The following is a 26621-nucleotide window of genomic DNA, read 5'->3' as shown; positions in this document are numbered from 1 at the left end:
CTCCGATGTCCTTTCATCTCCGACATATATATTAGGTTGTCCGAAAAGTTTCTTTCGTTTTATAAGGTGATTTCTATTATTATATTCGTGCATAATTCAATAAACTAATATAAAACAAAAATATTGTGCGCCTATTATTATTATATATACATATATACATATATATACTTCAATACTTAATTTCTTGAATAAAAATACTTTGTAAGTAAAGTAGTATTAAAATTAGTGAAAGAGAACATGATTAAGTAATGAAGCTGTTTATATATAATTAGCTGTTTCGCTAAACAACGAGATAATGAAAGGATAGCTTAAATAAGTGATTATGTTTAATAGTCTGCTAATGATTATTTTATTTTTTTTATTCTTAAATAAATTATATAAACTCTTTCTTTACGAATAAATTGTATGTGTACTTGATTCACAAAATACAATTTTTCTCGAAATCGCCATTTTTAGAATAAAAGTCTTGGAGAAAATTTACCGAATAACACACAAAGCTCAATTTTTTAAATCGTGCAATCTCGTATAAACTAAACATTATACGTTCTTCAATTTTTCTAAACTCAAATGTATTTATTATATCAAAGGCATTCAACTGCAAATGTTCTTGAAATTAATTACTACAATTCCGACGATGATACGATTTCTTTCCAAAATATAATCGCAACAGAAAAAACTCAAAAAAAGTAAAAAGAATTAGAACTCTAAACCGAGAAAAACGCTTACATTAACCTACATACAAACTTATCCCAAATTTCCCCACGTACTTACTAATTACCCCAACGTCCCCAAAAGCTAATCTGATTAAACAAAAAAGTAAAATAGAGTGGACAATTTTACGCAACTTATACGAAACATTCTAAATTACAAAGATATGACCGCAAAGTCTTGAAAATCTTTCTTTCTAAAATTTAAACTTTTGTGTCCTGAAAGTTTCGCTGTGTACATTAAAGCGCCAATTTCATTAGTGTAGTACCATGAATCAAGTACCTACGTAAAATGATATCAAATATTTTTAACGATATCTATAAGAAGATACTGTGTAGAGTTTCACAATGTATTAAAGTAGATAGAAATATAGTAGATATTTCCGTAGAATTTCGTATACATATGTATACATTTATGCTACGATAATAAAAACTATTTATACAGAGTGTCCCAGATATTTTCCGCAAGAAGAAAAATAAAAAAACCGTCATATAAACATAAACTTATAAATACTTTATTATTGTAAATGCTTTATGAAAAATGTATAACTTTAGATTGCTGATTCTATAATAAAGATAGTAGTGAAACATAATAATCGAGATAATAATCGAGATAAATTTCTGATGTTGGAATTCGCCGTGCATTTGGAACTCCTAAAATGGCTCAATTTGTTTACCATACTGACGACTGATTATATTACCATTTACAGACACGGAGAATCCAAAAGTTTCGACGTGCCCGACGTCCTTTGAAGTGCGGCTAAGCCCCAGCGAGCGAAATCGCTTAATATTCTGGCAGGAGCCAACGTTCACCGACAACGTCGCCGTCGAGCGGGTCTACAAAACGAGGGTGAGCAAACGACATCGAATTCGGCCGGGTAATCCCCGCTGTCTCCGTTTCCGACCGCTTCACCCTCCCCCTCTGGACAGTCGGAAATTTCTGCTCGCGTTTGATCTTGAGAAGATGACGCCTCGCGACGACCCCTTCCTTTATATCCGACTTTATTTCTTCCTTTATTTCCGCGTGGAAAACGCCCCCTTTTACCCCCTTTTCGCATTCTTCGCCGCGAGGGGATAAGATTCTCATCCTCCCTCCTCCTTCTTTCTCTCTTCTTCTTCGTTCCTTTTCTTTCTACCAGACACTTCTTCTCCCGCGAACAGTTTATTAAAACTTCTTCCCTTAACGATCAAACTTACCAATCTCGCGGTTATCTGCGGTCTCGTCATTAATTACCTCGCTGTGTCTCGAAGACGCGGACTAGGTAAAAAGAGGAAGAATAGTGGAAATTCTTGGGTGATCAACTTTTTTCTACTCCCCTTTTCGTTCTTTTCCTTTTATCTATCTTTTTTCTTCATTTGTTTACTCGTTTATCTAATTCTTCTTTTTTATTCCATCACAAAGTGTTCCATTCTTTTTCACTTAGCTTATCATTCGAAATCGTTCGTTAGATAAAATTCTTGGTTCTTTATAAAATTTTAATTTTTAGTTCTTGTAGAATCTAGGCATGAAGGATAGCGTAATAATCTACTATTTTCGCTACACGTAACCACGCACTGGTACGGTGAAACAGAAATTAATGCCAACGCTATTTTATCATTTTTCTTATGGCAAATTATAAGCTTCGATAAGTACCATTTAATTTTACTACAAAAATTTAAAGCGCAAAATAAGAAATGACATTACTTGTGTAGAATGATCTATAAGAAACAATTATTATTGATATTTGTGACTTTCTGTTTCATTCTTATGTGAAAGATTTTTTTGGCGCAATAAAACTTGTTTTCTCGGTAGAAACAAAAGCCAGATTGAGACATAAAAGTTTGGATCGAACGGCGCTTAACTTTTCCTTATTTCCTTTTCCTTTTCTTCTTCTCCCCCTCTTTCCTTTCTCTTTTTCTTCTTTTTTAATTTCTGTTTGTCTATCTGTTTGTCTCTTCTATTTTTCTATTGAACTTGTACTTTGGCGAGGGTTGTACGCTTTACTTTGGTGAATGGAGTGGATAGTAAAGTTAGGACAGCAAGTTTGAGGTCGATGATAATTAGATACGGTTGGATTTCGAGCACTCGTCAAGCAGGCGAACGACATCGCGACCGTTGCGTTATAACGCGATAACGTGTTCGCGAATTGGCTGGACGGGCGATAATTGACCCAGCCGTAATTGGAGGGTTTCCTCCTACGTGGCTAATAAACGCGACGCGACGTTCCGGTGTGCACCGACAAATTGCTAAGTTGCGTCGATTAAAGTGGGCTTCGAGTGAAAAGCGAGGGTACTATGATAGGGATTAAAAAAGGGAATATTGGCGACGAGAGAAAAGTGCGTGTAACGAGAGTAACGAGGAAGACACGCAAAAAGGTAGAAAATAATGGCAAATGAAGATACCTATGGGGTTTTAAGGTGTTAAATTTCAGTCGATTTTGTCGATATTAGATTGAGAATGTTTACGTATTTTGGAGAAATTCGACTTTTGATTTACAAACGTGGGCGTTTCGTCGTCGGATTAGTTGGAATATAATATTACGCTTTATGTGATTTGTTATATATTAATTATTATATGAAGACGACATGAGAAAAATATTCATAATAAGCCCATTTTTAAATCACGAACTTTCATGTAACTTGCTGACTACAAGAAAGTTTTAATCCTATCAGGAACAACTTGATAAATTTGAAGATATAGGCCTTTCGAAAATAGGCGATAAATCCATACGATGATAGGAAACGATAGGAAACGATAATAGACAAATAATATTAATATAATTGTCATGTTAATTGATTAATGTTGGCAATATTTTTACGTGTTCAAGAGGGTTACAAAGTCAAATATAAAGATAGATGAGTTAAGAAATTCTTATTTTCCAAATCCTTAAACTTTTCCAAAAATCCATTCAGCTGCCAATAAATATTTAATATTATAATCTTCGCTATTTTCTAAAATACCAATTCACTACGTAAAGAAATGGAAATAAATAAAAATATCAGTGAAAACAAACAAGAGAAAAGAAAAGAACAGAAGAAAGGAGTCGAATGAATGGAAGAACTGGGTGGAGGGCATGAATTAATCGACGCAACGCGATTCAATCGTCGAAAGGGGTGGGTATCGTCTGAGAATTCATTAAGGATTCTATCGAACATTGGCGGTGGTGTCTGGGAATGCGGAGTTATCGAACGATAAACGAAACTCGTCGCACGTCTGCCGCTTTAGATAATAATTCGAAGTGCTCACGGTATCACGGCGGCCTTTCTGTATTTCAATCCCCAAAGCGGGGCGAGTTTCAACACGCGAGGGCGGTTGCTATCGAAAGTTAACTCGCGTATATTCCCACGCAGGAACCCGGACAACTGATGTACCCCGGCATTCACAACGTGCGCTACATCGCTTCCGATGCAGCCGGAAATCGAGCCGAATGCCATTTCTCGATACACGTACGAGGTAAATTTATGTAATGTGAGAGAACGGCGCGCCCGGTTGAGCAATCGATGATATCGAACTACGACGACCTCCGCCGAATATTTTCGCCTGGTAAATTGGAGGGTGGACAGAGAACGTCCTGTTAGCTGGACGCGATGATTGCCTGTTATATACGATCACTGCGCTGAGCGGAGGATCCTGGTTTATGGTTTGTTAGGAGGCTGAACGAAGACTCGCTCGCATGCGCGTTTACAGGGGAAGTTGTTCCTACTAGCAGATAACATGCGGATGTTCATGCATTTAAAGGAATTTTAAAAGTGTAAAAATTTTCAAAATTTATATTTACAATGTTCATGCAAATATATAAAATGGGAAATATATGAGAAGTGATATATAATTATATTTGATAATAATATATAAAAAATAATCTGTATAAACTATATATATATATATATATATATATATATATATATATATATATATATATCACTTATTTATATATATATATATATCACATTTATTGGCTGTGATAAATTTCTATTCAGGTTCCATTTCTTTAAATATGAATTTGTATAAATATCCGCAATCTAATTATCTCTTTAAAGCAGTGATCGTTTTAGAATTTTAGATCTGATAAATCCTTTGACAGCTTTTATGAGAAATGGAATTTCTTATTCCAAGACTAACAGAATTTAATGTAAAGTAATTATAAGAGAAATTTACGCGAATAACTGGAAAAATAATATTTCAGTTGAGATAGATTCGAGCACCATTTTTAAGAAAAAGACAATACATTTAAAATTCTTATTTCCCGTGAATTATAAATCTATAACATCTTTTGAGATAATAATTACAACAAGTACTAATCAGAATAATCTTTCCATTGGCTTTGAAAAAAATATGAAGACTGTTAGAACGTAAGTACCAAAGTGTAACTTTAGTAATAAAATAATAATTAGTAGAAACAGAATGATAATCACTGAGGTGTAACTTCAGAAATAAAATAGTAATTGGTAGAAACGTAAAAATACCTGTAAAAATTATACATTTCTTGGGCGAAGCCCTCTTTCCACACAATTTATTAGATAAGATCTATCTTAATCGACTTCACCTAATTACATCGGTTTAATGGATTCAATGAAGGCGATTCTCATAAAATTTCCGTGTAGACCAATCGCCTAATCGGGGAATCGCCAAGATAAGAAAAAGAATTATACTTTCGTCGGAGGCTCGGGGAAATTTCATCGTCGATAACATCGATTGCGCACGATAGAAAACGATTAATCGAACTTATCTGGTGTCCCGTACATTTTCAGAATCCGAGCATCGTCGAGATTCCGAGGTGAGCTAAAAAGGGATCGTTTGCCAAGGTTTCGTATGAGCGGAATAGTTTTCTGATACGATGAAATGGCTAGTCCCTTCTTTCATCAGAAACATAACTTTATTTCTTTATTTCGTAGCATTTTCAGCAATCCTCATTTTCTTTAGCTTTAGAGCTCGGGAAGTTTCACTGCCGCATGTTGTCGCTCGTTATTTGATAACATTACAATTATAATTCGTTAATTTAATTATTTAATTTTTTATTGACAGCTATGAAGAATAACATAGAGAATCGCTTCACTTTATTTATTATTTATTTTTTGAAAATATTTTGTTTATTTTCATTCTTTAGCAACTGTCAAAAGTGTACAGTTACAAATGTGTATTTATTGAAAGTTTGATACCGAAAAGGTTGTATATATATACAAGTATAAACAAACTCAGTGAATATAGGTGTGAATATTAATCCCGAAAAAAATAATTCTAAAAAAGTGTTTGTTTTATCTCATTTTAAGTAATAAAAAACTACAGACCAGCAACGTGGCATAGGATGTTGTAACTTACGTACTGCCAACTCTAACAAATAACATGGATTGTCTATATTTCAGGATTAATTTACAAACCTATATTGTTTGAATTTTTCTGGTTTATTTATACAAGTATTAAACGCCTGTAAATTATTCAGCTTTTTTAAAATCCCTCTGTATATAGTACATGAGTCAAGTTTGAAATCGCTTTCATTAGAAAAATTAGTAAATTTGCAATGCTGTCTAAAATTTTCTAATTTTGAAGCTAAAATTTTTGTCTATTCTTTATTTATTCTTTCAAACGCTAGATAAATCATATTCTGACCTACATTAACATTGCATGGTAATTTTATCTAACCCTTTAAAAAAACAAATTTCTGCTTTAGATTTTAAATGCCCAAAAAATGTACGTAACTACGTGTTCCACTTTCCCGAAAAATCGTAAACTTATTCGTGAAAAAAATGCTCGAGGTGGATGCACGAGTGCACGAATCTTCGCGAGAGAAGACATAAATTCGTTGGTGTTGCATAATTCGACGGTGACGAATACGGGCAAGTCTCGCCGGAAATCCGGTATCCATCGCGTGATCTCGTGCACTCCCTTATCTTTTCTCTTCCGTGGAAGAAAAATTCCAGAAGCCGCGGGATGCTGTTGCATGTTCGAAAGTGTTCTACCCGAGAAAATTTCGAAACGCTTCCTACCGTTTACTTAGTTTATCACGCGATTTACGAGAGAGGATTTTCTGGCCGAGCTGACAGACAACTTTATAGTCGTTCCACGAGTTTTTCATGCGAGAAAAGCGATAGCTTCTTATAACGGAAATAGCTGTACGCGGTTGTAAACGTAAGGGAAATTCGGTAACCGACAAATTTCGTGTCGTCTTCGTTTTCACATCAAGTTACTCACGAAAGTATTTGAACACTTAGCAGAGGAAACTTATAAAATTATGAGAAAACAGATAACATTATGTGTGTTACGTAAAACGTTTAAAATTTTCGTTCACATTATAATGCACTATCAGCATCTATCGTGATTAATAATTGGTAGAATTTGAAACTAATTTGAAAATGTATATGAAAGTTACAAGCTACACATTGTAAACACATGTATATTTAGTCAAAATTAGTATATACTATGAATAATCATCTTATACATAATGTGTAAACATATAATACGTGTTAAATATGGTCCACTAAATATGTATCGAGTGGATAATAATTTAATATAGTGGATAATTGATTACGTGCTTTTGTGATCTTTGCAGCATGTATACCTGCATAAAATATCTTGCACAATTTATGTCCGTTGTAAAAAATGTATTACTAATTAATAGTGGATTGTGGATTTCTTTGAATTTATAGAAAATCTGAAAGTGCAACGTTGCACAAAATACACGCAATACAAAAATATATAAAACATGCCAAGCGCAGTCCTTTCTTGGTAAGTCAAACGATTTTCCTCAGAGTTTCTAGCTTTTTAATTATATTCCCAAAAATATTAATTTGTACAAAAATTGTCAGTTTATTAATTAATATAAATCTTACGCGATCTGATGAAGGTATTATAAAGGTCTTGTATACTCCGGTATTATCCCAAATTTCTTCAAGTTTTTATTTTAAATCTTTGTATGTACATACAAATTCCTGTGTATTTCGTATATTGCAAAATGATAACTTGAAATATTTAAGTGGCTCATTTTCAGTATATATTCCTCTCCTACTTTCTACTTTATTTTGTCATTAAAATTCAATAAACAATAGAATATTTTGTATCTAGCATTTGATAGTACCATGCTAAAAAGAAAGCAGGTAACTGATTTGTGATTTAATGGTTCGACATCGGTGAGATGGTTTTATTAATGCAGCAGCATCCCCGTTAATTAGAAATCAATTAACTCACCTGTCGATTATTCGGATACCTATTAATTAAACTCTCGATCATCTGCATGCATGATAACCGTACCGATATTGGCATAATTAGACTCTCATCGAATTGGTAAATCATATTAATACGTTCGATGTTGAATAGCGTTAATTAATGTTAAGATCGATCATTGACTGAATTCTTTTTTTCTTATTTTTCTTATTTAGGTTTACATATTTTTCCCTTCCTTTAAACTAGCTGGCTTAACCAATCTAGATGCGATTAACGTATTATGATGCTTAAATTCTAAATACGTGCTTGCTCCTCAGGCTACATACATATAATTACTGTTGCACGACCACTTAAAACCAATATTAATGATCGCTTGATTATTGAGATCACGTTTCAGTAACACTCGCAGCTGGGTATTATTCGCGTGATTTAGATCGAATGTTACGTACAAGTTGGGACAAGTAACCTGTATTTAATTTAATAACGCGTCTAAATTATATAATTGTTGCTGATTGTCGTAGACTTTGATTAATGTTGCAATAATTGTTGGACATGTATGGTGTAATATCGATAATGAGTAATTATTCAAATGATTATATTTAATAATCAAACATTTTTCATTTCTATCAAGATTTTGTAAATATATTTTAGAGTATTCAGGAAATTAGTTCTACTCTTTGATCCAAATAGTGATTCAATGATCTACTATCATACGAAGAAGCTATCAAATTCTTCTGGCTAAAGTGTAAGTCTATTTCAACTAAATTTGTACACAAGAATAACACTCTTACGTCAAAGATTTTAAACCAAGTCCGATTAATAATTTTATAAATTATGCCGCATTGTTATGTGCTTTCCTTTTCGTTCATACGACAAGTTCGACAAAGTCGAAATTAAAATATCTTTTAAACTAATCAGTATTCAATTATTTCACTTTGATAACTTCTTGCGTAGGCTGAGAAGATAATTCGACCTATGCAAAAAGGAACGTGAATTTCCATTTTAAAAAGTAATGCAACTGGAAATTGCACATGCATCATTGCACTTATAAAACAAGTATGGTCGTGGAAATGTAGTCCTGCTTCGATTATTCATCTTCTTCCTCGAGCATTTCCTTTCATCTTAAACGAAGAAAGAAATATAACTTGTCCAACTTATATACACCTTGGCCATCAAATTTTGACAGCAAACGCAGCTATAATTCACCGCAAATCGTTATTCAACCTCGAACTCGATCATCATCATCACCATTAAACGTCGACAATTTGTTCTCGCGTGCTCTTATCTGATGCTCTCGATCTAAATCAAAGTGATGCCCAGCTCCGAGTATTAAGATAGCGGGCGTTTAAATCAAAGCAACGGTTGAACGCCGTACAACTAGTAGAATCCAATCTGAAACCGGTGCTTACACTTGTTTTGCTATTTAGCCACGGTACTACAGAAGAAGGATGCTGATGTGTCCCGGAAGACCACCCCAGCCGATACCATCCACCGCTTATGGGGTGAGTGTACGCGATTTCTTCCTCTAGAATAATTTTCGTTCGAAAGACCTGTTCAGACATGGCCAGCAGTTTAGTCAAATGACAAGTAAGAAACTCGGTACTAAAATTTTAAGATAGCGGTCAGATACATTCGATAAATCGGTAAAAATAAACTGCTGGATATATCTAAATGGTGTTTGGCATCTATAGCTGAGATGACCAGGTCGCTCGATCAAAACCAGAAGAATGAATTATTTCTGATTGGACGACTACGATGAAGATATGAGATGTTGGCACATTACCCACAAGCTGAAATGACACAGGGGAAAGGGAAATCGTCCGACTCGGCCAATAATAACAATGTGTCTGAATAGGGGCGTCACTGTTTTGTCCGTCGGTTAGTACGAGCGAACGATTCCTCTTTTCCCAGTGCCGTTTCAGCTTGCAGGTAGTATGCCAACATCTCATCTCCCTAGAGTAAAAGTCGTTTCAATTTGGTTGACACTGTGTTTACACGAGTGAATTTGAACAACTTAAAGTCGATCGGTTAAATCGTTCAATCAAAAGTTGCCTAATGTAAACGACGTTTAAAGGCCCTAAATTCTAAACCATTAATAGTGAGTTACTTACTTGTCTCGCTTGACTAAGTTACTGGCCATGTCTGAACGAGCCTCAAAGGAGGAAATAGAGGGAGAGGAAAATCACGAGCCGCATTTTCAGTGGCAGATACCGAGCGGATGCTATCTGAGGTATACAAGAATCTTCTCCGGAGCGTACGCTGTTCAGAACTATCGAGGACAGAGACAGGACGCTTATCAGGAAGCGAGGGCGGCTTATCACGAAGTTCATCCCATTCACGAGAACCAAGGTCAAGCCCAACTACCTGCCTCGTATCCCCTCGGAGACTGTAAGTTTCTGCACGCTTCTGCACGTTTCTACACGCTTCTGTCCTTCCTAGTATTACTCTCCCCTTGTTGCTTTATTAGATCTTTGGCTTCCGATTGCACACAGTTTCATGCGATTTCCAAGTTTGCAATATTAAAGTTCATATTATTTACGTTCAATGCGGGAGAATCTCTACAATTTTTTTTCTTCCATGAAGAATATCGAAAAAAAAGATTTTTTCTTGCATTTACTTAAAAAAATGTCTAGAATATGCGTTAAACTATTGAAAACTATTTTTAAAAAATGTATGGCATCATCGATATCGAGCTTGCTCTTCCTCCATAGATGTATCGAAGCCGCATTGAATGCGTTAATTTTACATGATTTTGATAATTACCGAAATACAGATTCAGGTTTCGTACAGACTTCTCGAAGTTTTCATTTTCCTATTTCATTTCACACTTTTTCAATGGAATCGAACGTGATTATAAGGCCTAATTATATACGTGTGATATAATTTGTCATTGTTCGTTTCGTCATCTATCGTTTTATGAAATAAATATTGCATATTTTTAAATACAGATGCTCTTGACATGTTTCATTGTCTTAAGTTGAAAAATTAATAATCGTAAGAATCTTACATAAATTTACTGTAATATATAAAGCAACATCGCGATTTAATTTTCAAGAAAATGATTAAAGCTTATACATCTTGTTCTATTTCTAGAAGATATTAAGTTAAATACACACCTACATTAAAACTTCCTTTTATTACTTTAAACAACTTAATGCTATGTAATGAAGCTATCTGCAGAGTGGCTTTATCAACATGCCGGGCAAGAATAATTAACTTACAAATGTACAAAGTCACACAAAATTCCAACACGATGTAGTACTTGATTCTATCATTCTACCTTTTACACCTATTTATCAACTCGTTCATACATTTGAAATAGAATAGTATTTATAATACCTGCGAACAATCTTTGTAATCGCGGTCAGAATTTCCATTTTATTCAAGTTCCAGAGAATTCTGTTGAAACTGTATTGCAAACATTAACTTCGTTCCACGTACGAATATTTCGCGGAAAACGAACTAATCCATTGCATCCAGTTAAATGGATGGATGTGTGTAATGTTTTCTCACAAATATCGTGCTCCACAGGGAAAATGCCAAAAAATCCACTCGATCGACTGATTTAAACATTTTTTTGATTGCATTTTTTACGAGAATTAGTCCACGAGGAAAAAACGGGAATTAACTTTTAAAGGGACTTTTTCTAACTGTTGTCGCAGAAATATTTCAATGCGCTGGCTGAAACAAAGTAGGGGACGTAACGACCCCATTTGCGGTCGTCCTATGCACGATCGCGGAAAAATTAGTATCATTTGCGACTTGTACACAACAAAGTGGTAACTGCTACTAACTGGTCCTATGAGACCAATTGTAGTTTACGTAGGAAAAATGTCACGTTTTTTACATCTACCGAAAAGAAACGCAGGCTAAGATGTTAAAATAAATGTTCAGAAAATAATGTTTCACAGAGTTTCCAAATAATAAATAATACTATAAATAATAAAAGCAAAAATCAAATGTCAATTCCAATTTGAAATGATAAATTTTATTGAAACGATAATTCATTTTAACAGCGTTCGAATTAGGAAATTCAAAAACTTATTAGAAGATACGTAAATCAGTTAGAATTAAAATAAAGGAATATAATTTGGAACGTATTATATTATGTAAAAGTATGATATAGATTATGAACAACATAAATAATATTAGAAATTGTATATATATATACATACTATGTTTAAGTTTTATTTGTCACATTTGATCTTCTCATAATTATTTTAAAAATTCCAAGCTTTATTCCATGTGTATAACATCTATTCTAGTCTAGTCTTCGAATTTTTATTTTATTCTGGTTTCAACAAACAAAAATATATTTAACGTTTCCATGAAAGTTTTAACATAAAATTCAAGACAATTAGATGGTTTAATTCGACAAATGACCTCTTACTTTTTAATTTTTCGTTAAATAATTACCTCTTTTCCTATGATTCCACAAACTTTTGTTATATCGACTTGTTGCTACCATCAGAATTCGTTCATAGTATCGTTATAAAAACTAAACGTTCATAAAAATGTATCTGAATATAAAACAAGCTTTCACACGCTACTTATACAGACACAACGATATAACCCTTTTTTAGTTGAAAACATGTTCCCAGGGGAATACAGAACACAAAGTAATAGCCTCATTAGAATTTTAAATCCAGTATCTCTCACTGTATCCCGAGGATTCGATGCGCCAACAGTTTCGACATTTTTTCAGTTCAAATATTTCGCATCCTACGACGAATGATATCAGTTCTTCCTTCTTTTCTTGCCTCTCTCTTTTCCCTCTTCCTTCATTATCACTACATTTAATACAGTTCCAGTTCTGATTTTGTTGAGATTAAAGCAACTTGAGAAGAAATTACTCTTTTCTTTCGACTTTCCTCTGTTTTTAAAGAATTTTCAGGGAATCATCGGTTCTGTCCAGCTTCGACCTTTCTCTCATTCCACTTCTTCCACTCAACCCACCATCTTAGCCCAGTTCGAGGCTGAAAATGCAGATAGTTGCAGCGAGCTCTTGGGACTTCCTTTCGATCCACGATCTTCGAAAAATCATCCATCTCCGGCAAGTGTTTCCCCTGTTTCTATCGATTCCCTCGCTTTCTCGTGTATTCCATGTCACGATATTTCTTTCTCAGCTTCCTGGAATTATTTTTCGTAGATATTTTTGAAGCATTCTTTATCTGTTCATGGATATGTATGTCTTATTTATTAGAATGCTTTTGTTTACTTGTTTTATCTACTTTTAGTTGTTTTAGTTGTTTTATTTGTCCAAGTCTGTAGTAATTAAAGGAGTATACTTAATTGTAATTTAAAGTCTTAATTCAATTGAATTCCGTAGCTATCAAACGCAGAAGAAAACTAAAGCTGCGTCGATAAATGAAGAAGTTTTACATTGATTAGTGAAATTAAAAATTAACTAAAAATGTTGGAGTATTATATACAGTATATTATTATATACATATTTGGTTATTGTATAATGTATTTCTCAGTCCAGCAAAATAATTTTACAACATTTAGGTGAAATAATAGTACGAATCTGTGTGATTCACAAGAACGTGGAACTGTTTCAGTAAAAATTGATTTACGACTGATTTCCATTTCCAGATTACTTTGACTTATCGCTGCGTTATTTCATGGTCTTGATTTTTACTTACGGCACAATTTCCGGGAAAATGTTTCCTGCTCGGCCGCAGACAAGCCGTTCTTTTATTTAGTATCACGATACTCTCAGGCGGAATTAAAAAATAATTCTCCCCCGCGAGATTTCTCTGTTCTAGCAAAAGCGATCTCTTTCTTCTTTTTAGCCTGTGTTTTCGACTTATTTTCATAATTTTCCTTACCTTGCTCTGAATAATCGTTTTCAAAGATAAATAATGAGAAGTTTAATTTTAATGGATTTCGTTTGTTCTATTGAAAGCAATATTTAATAGATATTTTATAACAATTTATCTATTGAAGAAGATATGATTGCTGTGGAAATGATACTGTAAATAATAGTTTAACTTATCGGTATTAATAGTGTAATATTTTTATAGTATCTGATATAATGAATACGCTTTTTATAGACAAGGCAGAACTTTGTAACTTTAGAACAAGTATTTTTTAATCTTCTACTCATGAACATTTTAAATAAACGCAAAATGTGCCTCATCAAAAGCAATCAAATCTCTTTTACTCTTCCATAAAGAAGAGATTACAAGAAATGACGTTTCACAAGTCACACATTTCACAAGTAAAATTTTGTTACTATCCGAATGTTTATGGGACTAACTTGCCTTTCACTTTGATTTTCTTGGTACCTCAAACTTTAATCGTCAGTAGTTCTAACGTTAAAGCATTTGGAACTATTCAAAACGCTGTTCCTCGTTTATTATCATACCTAAAATCTACATTGGTATCACGAACATCCATGCAAATGATCTTAACTCTCGACATAAAAGCACAAGAGAACGTTTGTGTTTCTTCAGAGGCAACAGAAAAAATGCATCGCAACGATGTCTATTTGGCAATAGAAACGGAGTGCTTTCCGCGAACGATCTACGCCTTTACCTCACCGCGGTAACATTCTATTTTTCGACGCGAAAATCTGACGGAAAACGTTGAACAACACTCGCATGCATACGTGTATATGTATATATACAAAGACATGGGTAGTCGGCTGCGAAATGAAAGAGTGCGAAGCCATTGTGCATCGAGTGGTTCGCTGACTGCACTTGGCTGCTGCGATACGCGCGAGCCCGCGCCGATGGTTTCGCGCGTATCGTGGCCACTTTCGTGGCCCCATTTCCGCTTTGCCACCCCTTTCAACGCTGATTTTTCACCGATTCGCACATTCCACGGTCCCCGATCAAGGAACAAAGATTCTCTAAGAGTGAAGAACCTACGTAAGAAGAACCGAGCTCTAGGTGACGCGACTTTTGGAATTTTGGGTACTGAAGTTGGATCTTGGAATTTATTTAAAAATTCAACCACCACACTACCCTAAACTTTCTTAAAGAATATTAATTACAACTGCTAAAATATTTCAAACAAATCAACCTTTCCAAAACAATTATAAATCCAACACGTCATACGTATATTTCCAACTAAATCATTCGATCACCAATTACCGTGCTTGATGCGACTATAATTAATTGATTAAAAGAAGAAATAATAGTAACTCTAACAATTACAACGTTCCGTCGCAAAATTTCACTCGCAATTCAAAGAAACGTATGCAAGCGTTATTAAAAATAAAAGTCCCCCTTGATATACTCGAGATTTTTCAGTCACGTCAACCGAATACCCCGGCTCCCATAATTTTTCACGGCACATCGCGGCGTGGTCGCGTCGACTTCGCCTCGAAGCGACAGATTACGTCGCGTTTCTCGTTACCGCTGCCCCCGAAGGCGTGTTTTTCACCCAGCCCTATATGAATATACAATCAGACGCGATCGACCTGGTGTCGTTCCCATCGCGGTATATAGATTAAATTTCGATAAAAAGGCATGGTCGCGAAAATCGACGTTACCTATCTCTTATCTCACCCTCTTGTCTGCCCTCGCTTCGCAGCTTCCGTCTGGCGTCGTGATGGCGTCCCAAGTGACTGTAATTCGTACAGTAATTACGAATTAACGAGCGCACTCGGGCACACAGGGCGGTGTTAAATTGGTCCCGCGGAGGTTTCCCCGAAATTGCTAGCGGAAACACGACACATCGCAAGTAGCCCACGGGCGAGCAAATACGAAGCGAAATCGGATCGTGTAGTTTCATGGTTGACGAATTAGCAGCAAGCGTTTAGCGGATTCTTCGTTTGAAGGGATATGGGGTAGTTCGTACCGTTTTAGATGCTTCATATGAGGTTCTCAATGGGTTTGTTAGATAATTAGCAGATACCGTTTTAGGTGAAGTAGAAGAGAATAGCTAGAGTGAAAGTTAAATGGCTTTTGTGTTGCGATTTCGTACTTTTGTACTTCTTGTATTTTTTTTTTTGTTTTGTGTTTATTTGTGTTTCCCTTCCATGTTTTGTTATTTAATATATACATATAACTTTTACTGTTATAATATATATATATATATTGTATTACTTTGTATTATATTATATTATATTAATATAAAAGTGAGTAATGATGATTTTAAGTAAAAATAGTAAATGTATCATTTTTAAGGAAGCGACAAAGAATAATGAAAAATGAACTTAAATAGCTTAAACGGTTTTTAGATTTTTGTTTTTCTTTTTTTTTTTTTTGTCCTTCAAAATTATTTAAAACACGTTGACGCTGGCGCCGATATTCATGGTTTTCTCCGTGGGGCAGCGGCCGAATTCACTGTCTGCTCCGTGGGGCGACGCTGGGTCACATTAGACTGTTCGACACGACCGCAATTTTTCAACTTTGACCTCAATTTATAGCAAAATTACAAAAGCTATACGATTCCTGTTGGGTTCAATAAATTCCGTGAACTTCAACTGATACATTGATATACAATAGTTTGTCAATATCAATTTGCATATATCTATAAATGTTAAGTAAAGCCGACGGAATCAGCTTTGGCCCTAATTTTGTACCCTTTTCGATTTTTCTCAAAAAGTAGAGATCTGACGCGAATTCCAACCATCGCACGCTATTCTGTGAACATTTTTCTATAAGAAACGTTCATAGCGCGAATCAAAAAATTTTTCAATTCTGTTCAGGAAAAAAAGAATAGTCGTGCATGCCCGTCGAAGAACAACGGCGCACGTAAGGAACATGCACGACGAAAATAGTGTTAGATTACGTAAAATGGACTGACAAAAGGCCAGTATGTATGCTAGCTACTTCTAAAAAACATAGGTGCACTATTGTTCATATATGTTTAATAGTAAATTAAAGCCAGACACTGTTTTTTTTATAATGATGCTAAAAAGGGAGTTGATCTATCCGATAAGATGTCATCCTATTATAGTTGTTTGCGTAGAACCATAAAATGGTATAAAAAAATTGTAATGGAATTAATATGTGGGACTTGCCTCGTAAATGCGTGGTATATACATAGAAAATGGGGTACTAAAAGTATTATATTTTAAAATTTCGCGAAGGAATTATTTATCACCTTTTAAATATAGTGAATTCTCACAGAGAAGAAATGCCAAGTGAAAATGAAGTACTGCCCAAAAAACGATCACATTTTCTACAGTCGTATCAAGGACCCGCGAGCTAAACGAAACGGCGGTGTAAAGAAAGTTGTAAACGGATTTCTAGAATAAAAGGTAAAGAGTATGCCGCGAAGAGAACCAAAAAAGTAACAACATATTGTGATCGTTGTAAGGGCCAGCCGGCACTCTGCCTAACTTGTTTTAAAAAATTGTATGAAGAAAGGAAATAATTATGTTAAGTTTATAATATTGAATTGTTATGTTTTTACTATTGTATGCCTGCTTATAATGTTGAGATAGAATAATATAAACCTATTTTGTACTACCTATTTTGTGAAATACATGTGTGATCCATCGTCGCCCCTTGGGACAGACACGTGTGATACGCCGATGGAGCACGCCGCCCCACGGGACAGACACGTGAGACCCGCCGATGGGTCGCGCCGGCGTCAACGCGTTAAAGAGCATGTATGGTTGAGTATATCTATTATATTATACTATAGTAGGTAATTAGGAAATACCATCTTAGCTGAACTGGAAGAAAATGACCGGAAATGAAGAATAAATAGCTTCAGTATTGCGATTTCTCATTTTATGCCTGAGGGTTATATAAGACTGTATTTATACTGTACTTTGTCAGAATATATTATATATAATATGTGCCTGAGGATGGGTAAATTGGATGATTATCGTTATAACTAAAAATTCTACATTTCATTTTATTATCGAAAGAGAATAGAGATGTATGAAATTAAGTGGGTTAAACGTTACCAATTTTATCGATTAGTACCTATTACTTCGAAATAAAAAAGAGCTTCTTTCCATTGCAATTTAATAATAAGATAAAAACTAATAAAATCGTGTGATAGAATATATTTGGATAGGAATAACGCTAAACACCAAATGGACTTCGGAAATCCGTAAGAGGACAGACTGTTGAAATAGTATTTCGTAGAAATCCAGTAGCGATACAGCACGTATGGAGAAGGATTGAGAGGATGAAATTTTGAAGGTAGCTGAAATGGAATTTCGAAGGACTGTGGAACGGAATTCTGACAGGTTGTATGTTAGAATTTTAGAGAAACGAAGAATAAAATTTTGGAAGAACGAAAGGAAAATTTGCCAGATACACAACACGTTTTCTCCATAAGCATTCCATTTTCATAAATAACGAAATAAATAAATTCCAGTAAAAATATAAAAAAGTATAATATAAAATAATAAATATCGGAATGTTTCTAATTTTCATGAAATTTTTAAAGAATATATTACGTTACATTTGTATTTCAAATAAGGATAAACGTTTCTTTCTTTGATATACCTTCGTACGTTAGCAATGAAAGCTGAGTTTCTTTTTCAATCCCAGTGGAAATTTTCGATCCAAAAATGACTAACTCGATGGTAGATGAGGTTCTAACGGGAGATTCTTGAAATCAGGCCGTTCGCTTAGAGTTGGGAATTTCCCTAGTGGTACGCGACAGTAAAACTTAATTCCATCCATTATTTAATTTTATTTGAATAACGCCGGCAACTTGAATTATTTAAATTGTTTAAATTGCTCGTGAATGGCAATGAGCAACGAAACAGTAGACGAATTGAAGGAATGCGATTCATTTAAAGCTTCGCTAAACGCGATTGTTCATAGTCCTTGATTCAACCCCCTTGAAAAGATTTATCGAGTTGGGGAACTTCAAGTATCAAGTGTACATTAATAGTCCGAGATATTTTTTCACCGGCGTTGCCTTTAAGTTTCCAGCCATCAGAATAATATTTTAAATGTGATTATTAGTCCATATTTTTATACATTCATGCGACGTTTAAAAATGCAAAAATGCTAGATTCTAGTCTTTTACTTGTATTCATAAAAGTATAAATTTGCACAAAAATTGCAGTTTAGTTATTATTCTTCGTATTTCTTAAATTTCTTCAAAAATGTCAAAAGTGATCACTTAAACTATGGAGTTTCTGCATTTATCACATTTAAAAATTTAGAGAGGGTGAATGATAGATAAAAATACATCAGGTCGGTTAAATTTATTTCTTTGTACATTATGCTTTCATCTTTTTCAACCATAGAGTGGTTAACATTTACGATCATATATTTATCTTCCAGTACGTGTAAAAGTTGAAATAAATTTTTCTAGGACCTATAATTTTTTAACCATATTCGAATAGAATTTCGTTTCTTTGTACGAAATGATTTCTATTGAACAATATTATTGTGAATGATAACATTGTACCATTAAAAGATGGCACCTACTGATAAATTCCTGTCTTTTCTTTTCAATTACTTCTTTTAGTAATGTCGTCAAATTGGACATTTCATTATCTACATGGCAAAAGTTGATAATTTCTGTCATTTTTAAGTAGATACATTTATATAATACATTGACAGACTATCAAAAGGAAAAAAGTTCTATACCTAGTGTTAGGTCGTTGTATTCATTTCAACAAATGCTAGCATATCATGAATAAAAAAAAATACAGAGATTTATTTTCAAAAATAACTTGATTTTCATATTTTCCTCGTTACTACGCTTATGGGAAAATTACTTGTATTAAATAACATCCCTCTATATACCAAACAACTTTTGTATAAACATATACTCGACAACATCAATCCCTTTTGAGATATTACATTGTCCTCATTTAAATGTATTATTATTTTCGTAAGTTCTCAAGTGTGTTATAATGTTTAATACTATGCTTGAATCTCTGAATTCTATGTTTATTATTTTATGTTTACTATGAAGACATTCGATAAATACAATTTTACAGATTAAAAAGTCACAAAAGCAAGAAAAACTCACCACCTTTAATATATGGTTTTGTACGGATTTCCCATATTTCAACTCGTCAATTTCGTTACAAATATTGGCAAGCAGGGGTTAAGTTAGGCAGAGAATGTAAAAACAAGCGAACACGATCTTGGGAAGAAACGTAGTGAGGAGTGGCTGGGTCGACCGGTAATTAAAACCCCCGAAATTTTATTTCCGCTCTCACGAAGGACGCGACCAACGTGTATTCCGCGAAATCGCCGAGGCTGGGCAAGCAAAATGAACGACGAATAAACGAGAAACAGGCGACGTCGCTTGGATAATCCTTAACCTCGTTACGGGACTATTTCGTCCGAGTTTATGCAGAGTCGACGATCGTTCGGACGGCACCGTCTCTTTTAATGAAACTGCTAAATTAACGTCGATCCGCGACGTCTTTGCCATTTACGCGATACGCGAGAGTCGTACATGATTCGAAAGATTATACGAAGATTTTATTCTGCAGATCGAGTTCAATAAACGTTTCATAAAGCTGTGTCAATCGTTTCGGCAAATCAAACGATATACATGTCGAGTTACAGCAACAAGATGGAAAATAAGTTGTGATAAATTGTTCTCTGTTAAGTAGATTTATATTTCATTTAACCCGAGCTATCAACCCCACTTATATTTGTTAGTGTTTTGACACCCTACTAATATGCCAGTTTGATAGATCAATCTTTTGGAATTCAGTGACGCTTGCCATGAAAATTGTACAAACAAGATATTTCTCAATTAACAGGTATTCGTTTCATTGTATGATGTTATGATACGCATTTGTTAATAACTAAAATAGACAATTATGGTAGCTTTTAACGGGAATCAAGAAAATTATTACTAAATGTATCTTCCAAACGATTTGATTATAAAAACTAGATTATAAGTAAAGAGATAAAATTGAAATTGAATCCCTTACTTTCAATATTTTACATATCTCTGCATATTACATGCTTTCTGTACATTTTTGCACCTTTTAATTTCTCGCGAATATTTAGCTATAATTATAATTTACACACAATCTAATTATAATTATAATTTGCCTTATTATCTAGATAAAAATTGAGATTATATAAAAACCAATGAAATACTAAATAAATCCTAACCAATAAATCCTAGAATATATTTACATTTCCTTCGAAAAATTAAAATTCATACCAATAAATCAAATCTATCCATTCCATTTATTGCGTAGCCAAGTCACGCGAAATCGAGTTTCATCGTTGTGCAAACATCGATCATGGCACAATCTAAACATTTTACCCATTCCGACGCATATTACAACAACTTTTTTTCTCCTCTATCCGTTAGACAAATTCGTCACTGTAAATATATTGATTCGCCTCGTCCACAATATATCGATCATAGAGATATATCGTGAGCCAGTATATATTCTCTCAAACCATCGCTAATAATGTCTAATTTCACCAAATGTCCAAATTGGACAAATTGTGAATGTAAATTATTAAATAAAAAAAATAATGTCTAGATTGCATATATTTATGCAAATTTATGTTTTTATGAACACAATTAAAAGAATAGGATTTTGCTAGAATTTTTTACTTACCTGTTAAACTGTTATTATAACGAGTACTGTACTTTGGATATTTTACATATAATCGGGGACAAAAGTAAATAGACAACTAGTGGAAACAGATATCAATGAAGTTTCGTTAAATATATATTATTTGCACAGAGATGTAAATGTCAATTTCGATTGCATATCGATAAATAAAACTTCGGTATATAAAAGTTGTACCAGTTCGATTAAACTACGTTTATATTTACTATGCTTATATCCAACTGTTTGCTTATCTTTGTCCACTTTGTTTGGCTCTCTATACATTTTTGCATTTTGAAATTTCCCTTAAGTGCATAAATATCCGCAGTCTACTAACAACTTTGTAATTGACACTGCACTAAAGACTAATTAAAATAATAATTAAAAAGGGAGCTAAGGGGAAGAAGAAAAGAAACGAAGAGAAAGGGGAAAAACGCAAATAGGGAGAAAATAGAATGAAATAAAGGACGTGTTGCGAGGGATGAAAGGCCGTATCAATCCCCGGCGAGTTTCAGCGTTATCAGGGATTTAAACTTCATTACTTCAATGGCTTGGCAACATCGGAGTAATCAGCCGTGAAAAGTTTACAGATTCTGCGCTTAACTATCCGAGCTCCGGTCGTTTCGTGAACTTCTTCAGAAAGCAATTTCACCGTAGTCCGGTGCCGTCTATCGTAACACAACTACGAACAACGCGTGTATATACATCGTTCCATGATATTTCTCTCTTTTTTATTTTTTGTCTTATTGACTGACTGCTTTATCGTATTATGCCCGAATCGTTTCACTTTTCCGAGGATTCAGAAAGACGGATTGAACTGTACGATCGATCGTGCTGACACAATGGGACTTATAATTCGACCGACTCGGTATTGCAGTTTTATAATTGAAAATATTCCTATCGTATTGGACAAGGCTATATGTATGAACGTGGAACAAATTCGAGAGAAATTGTAAGAATTTTATATAATTAATTAAAATAATAAATTGGTGTGGTTCAAATAATTTGTTGAACAGAAGGGTTGAAATAATTCTTATATAATTGGAGATCATTTTTCTGAATATAAATCTATAATGTTTATTCGACCATTCGCGGAGAGATTCGCGATCGCAAGAAGGCACGTCAACGGGAGTCATAAATTCCCGTTACGATTAGATAATCGACGCCACGAAATGATCGATCCCCTGATTTCTGTTACGACAATAAAGGTGGTTCAACTGAATTTACACTGAATTAACAGGTATAAATTAATGTTTATTCCAACAACTTCATATAGAAGATAGTTACACTGATGCGTATGTATATTTTAAGTAAGTGATTGATTTAAGGATAGAAACCCGGTAATGACATGTTGACGATTCTAACGGTGAAGAATAAGTAAGTTAAAGTGGCGAGGAAGCTGTGTCGGAGGAGAGCTAGCGATGGGTGTGTCTAAAGCAAGGGACCATCGGATTTGTTCATGACAATTTTGGTTAGGAAGGTGAGGGCAGTAGACTTGCTTCTGATTGGATAAAAGAAGGTTGATGGACTAGGAAGGGTCTTAGCCGCCCTCGATAGATATTTGCTAGTGTAATGTATCGTACGTGAGAAAAACTAACTTTCCCCTGTCTTCCCGTAATAAACAATAGGCTTTGGAAACGAATCAGTAAAAAGATGTTTGTACGGTCTGAAGGACTTTAGCTAGAAAATGCCTGAGATTTATGATAGGTCCTTAAGACTACTAAGGCTATGCCGTAAGGACGTGCGGACATTTGGCGGTCATCTTGCCCGCAGTGTGTGGCCTGGTCTAGGTAAAGTGTCGCTCGACGTAACATATAATATAATGTATTTTCGACATAATTAATATAATATAATTAGTAAATGATTCATAGTATATTTCTTCTTTACTTCTTATTACTAATTCTTGAATCTTTTCTACACTTTGAATCGTTGTTATAAAATATGTTTACTCATCGTCAGCGTTCATTATTCTTTCGAATTGCAGCGTGAAACGTTGCATATTCCACTTGAAAAATTCAGAATAACCCTTACATATGCAAATTAGTAAAAATCTAATTATCATACTTTACGCATCCCTTGATATCATACAGTTTTTATTTGAAATGTTTTTTCATACACACAGTTTACAAGTAATTTAAAGCGGTTGAAGTAGGTAAATCACTCTATTGGGAGTCGTTGGTCGCCAGTTGTAGATTACGTGTTACACTTCAATATTACAGAGCCTCGTCGAAATCGAGCGAACCTGCACATTTATACGAATATTACTAACAAGAAAATGTGCGTGTTCGTTAATTCATAATGGGAATTCCTTTCATTACTTTTAATTACCTTATAAAAGATAATTGCAGGTAAAGTTGCATAGATATCCACAGTACAGTAATGACGAGAATGACTACACCAATAACCAAAATCAATAGTATTAATCAAACATTACTTTCTTTCAATAGAAAGCATGTTATCCGAAAATCAAAAAACGCTGAAAATTCCTGTTCACTGACTCCTTTTAAATCTCGTAAATATTTCCTATCGCTAGCTAAGTTTAGAACGTAACACGAAATCGCGCGACGTATATGACACGTTCTGCATACAAAGAGCGTATACACACGTACAATAAGAAAATTTATGAATATTCCAAACGAAAAAGGAATATGCAACCGTGTCACGATCACCTGTGCTTACGAAACGATCATCTATGCTTACGAAACGATCATGACGGATTAAACGGATTTTCCATGTGGCCGAGGAAATTTATGAAAGCATCGATAGTACTTCGATCACGGTTGCTGCGCCCGCGCTTGTTCAAACTTAAAACGATTACATTGTAAATGGAGTAATTCAAGCTGGTTGCCATTAAATCAGTTATGGCCGGCCATTTACGCAAAACATTATACCGGTTTTGTACAAATTGCGTTTTGTTCATCGAATTTTGTCAAGCGCGAATTTCAATAATTAAACTCGGGCCGTGGTGGATGGCGGCGCATTTTCGTTTAAACACATCGCGTAATGGTAATAATTTAAATTGTTGGGCCAACGAACGTCTATTATTTTCCATCGGAGGTTGCCTTGCTGATCCACGGAAGTGAATGGTAAATTACCAAGGAGCATTTAGGCCGCTTTTCGTATCGCAATTGAGCATTTAATCGTTGAACAATAACAGACAACTGGTAAAGGGAACGTATCTCCACTACCTCGTATCGCTTCCACGGTATTCGGTTGTTTCATTGTTCTTCTCTGCTCATTTTATTGCAGTTTCATTATGCCGAACGTTAATTACCATTCGATGTTTATCGAATTATTTTACACTCTAGGAAATTTGCCATTTCGTTGTTTAGACTCGATTTAAATGGGATAATTTTTCAATTACTTTTTAGCATTGAAAAGAGCGTTTTTCCATTTATCATATAATATATCCAAATTTAATCTCTAAATGTAAATTTCTACTAAACTGGCTGCAGTACAAAATTGATTTCAGACAAGAATTAAATAGTTTCGAGGGGAACATAACCCAGTGTAATTTGTATAGTTTTTCGTAAATATGTAGAGATGTATTAGGTCGTCCGAAAAGTTTCTTTCGTTTTATAAGGAAATAATGGATACACAACATTTTTCGTTTTATATTATTTTATCGGATTACGTATGATCCATTTTGTTCTATCAAAATAAAGATCACAACGTTCGAGAGATTAGGTTTCATGTTTGTATAAAGATGCATCGTTGTAAAGGACGGGTCTATAAAAGAAAGACACTTTTCGGACAACCTAATAGAAGGTGATGTAGAAGGTGACATACGTTTTCCTAAACGGAGCGTATCGACCTACTTATGTCGGAAGACGATGGATTTAGAAAATTAATTAATAAATTTGAATTTTTTAAATTAATCAATTTATTTATTCACTTTTATTTTGTACGACCTATCGTATGGAAAACAAAGAAAGACGTAACACGCTATTTTAATATTTTTACAAATTGAACAAAAACGTATACTTTATACTATACTTGTTGTAGTGACATTTATATGTACCATATTTCATTATAGAAAAGAGAACATTAAAAGGTTACAACGTATTCAGGATTTAAATAATATTAAACTTAAAATAATATTAAACAAAGTATGAAATGATCTTCTCACGGCTTTAAGATGTTCGTCTTCGAAGAGATTAAAGGCGATACCATGTAAAACTATCTCAGTAGCTTGTACGACTGAAACAAAGGATCTGAAAGTATTTTCCAATCTTTCCCCGGGGTCCTGCAACATGAATATCGCCGCGACAGTAAACACGAAAGGACGTGAAACGACAAACGTGGCCAATATTAAAATCCGAAGAAAAAGAAACGGCAGTCGAGCCGGTCGATATCGAATCAAACCATCGAGACGAGCAGAATCTGCTTCCACGTATCACCCTATTTTTCGAGCAACACGTTCTCACCGATATATTCCCTCGCGGAAATAAAATTTTCACTTTCTGGAATATGTAAGGATTAAGTGATCTTATATCGAAGAATTTAGTATCTAAAAAATTGATATTATATAAATATAACTTTATAGCAGATTATATATGTTTGGATGATTTAAAACGAATCAGTGGAATATCTTAGAAAATTAAGAAAATAAGAATGTCTTTAAAGTTTATTTGAGAAATTTGCATCGAGTATCGTTTACATACATTGAAAATATTATTGTTCAATTATTTAAGTATACATGTTCGTCATTTCCATGAGAGAATAAAATTTCCATTTAAAATATATTTCGTGGAAAAATCCCACATATTCCACAGATTATTCCTGGATTTATAGGAGAATAAAGCGTTTTAAAGTCCGGTTAGACCAGAAAAGAAATTCTTCCATTAAAACATCAATTTCTATTAGAAACCAGCACTTCTAATTTCCATAGTTTCCACTGCCCCATACACGAACAAATTTCTTATTCGGATAAGTTCTTATTCGACTGGGTGTCCATTCGTCAAATAAACTTTTATTTCTTATTTTTATCCATTACCTGTTATATGAATCGAATTGCGTCCAATTTTACTCCCAACTAAGCGACGAAAAATTACTTAAAATTTTGTCGATCATGGAGCGCCACTCACAATCACTCGGATATTCTAGCGTTGAAAGACAAACGAAGAAAAAAAGTGAGGAGCGGAATCCGGGGCATCGGCGATCGTTCAATTATGGAAAGCGTTTTCGAGGACAGTGTGCGGGCTGCGAACGACATCGATCGGTCGAGCTTCCATCTGATCGAGATTCTAACATGAGGCACGAGACTCGAGGAAGCACAGCTGCCGGAAATCGAGCAGGCACC

At 34.3% G+C, this 26621-nt stretch overlaps 1 protein-coding gene across 1 annotated transcript in view; it reads left to right on the top strand.

Moving 5' to 3' along the window:
- The window catches only part of LOC122568825 (fibrillin-1-like), a 217991-nt gene that overhangs the window by 177160 nt on the left and 14210 nt on the right, over positions 1-26621 (top strand). The window contains exons 16-20 of the mRNA XM_043729029.1: positions 1418-1557; positions 4038-4140; positions 5436-5461; positions 9270-9344; positions 10044-10230. Coding sequence (XP_043584964.1) covers positions 1418-1557; positions 4038-4140; positions 5436-5461; positions 9270-9344; positions 10044-10230 — 531 coding nt within the window. The remainder of the gene's footprint in view (positions 1-1417; positions 1558-4037; positions 4141-5435; positions 5462-9269; positions 9345-10043; positions 10231-26621) is intronic.

This window comes from Bombus pyrosoma, linkage group LG6, assembly GCF_014825855.1.
Source record: "Bombus pyrosoma isolate SC7728 linkage group LG6, ASM1482585v1, whole genome shotgun sequence".
Classification (NCBI taxonomy): domain Eukaryota; kingdom Metazoa; phylum Arthropoda; class Insecta; order Hymenoptera; family Apidae; genus Bombus; species Bombus pyrosoma.
This window is presented reverse-complemented; position numbering and strand designations above follow the sequence as displayed.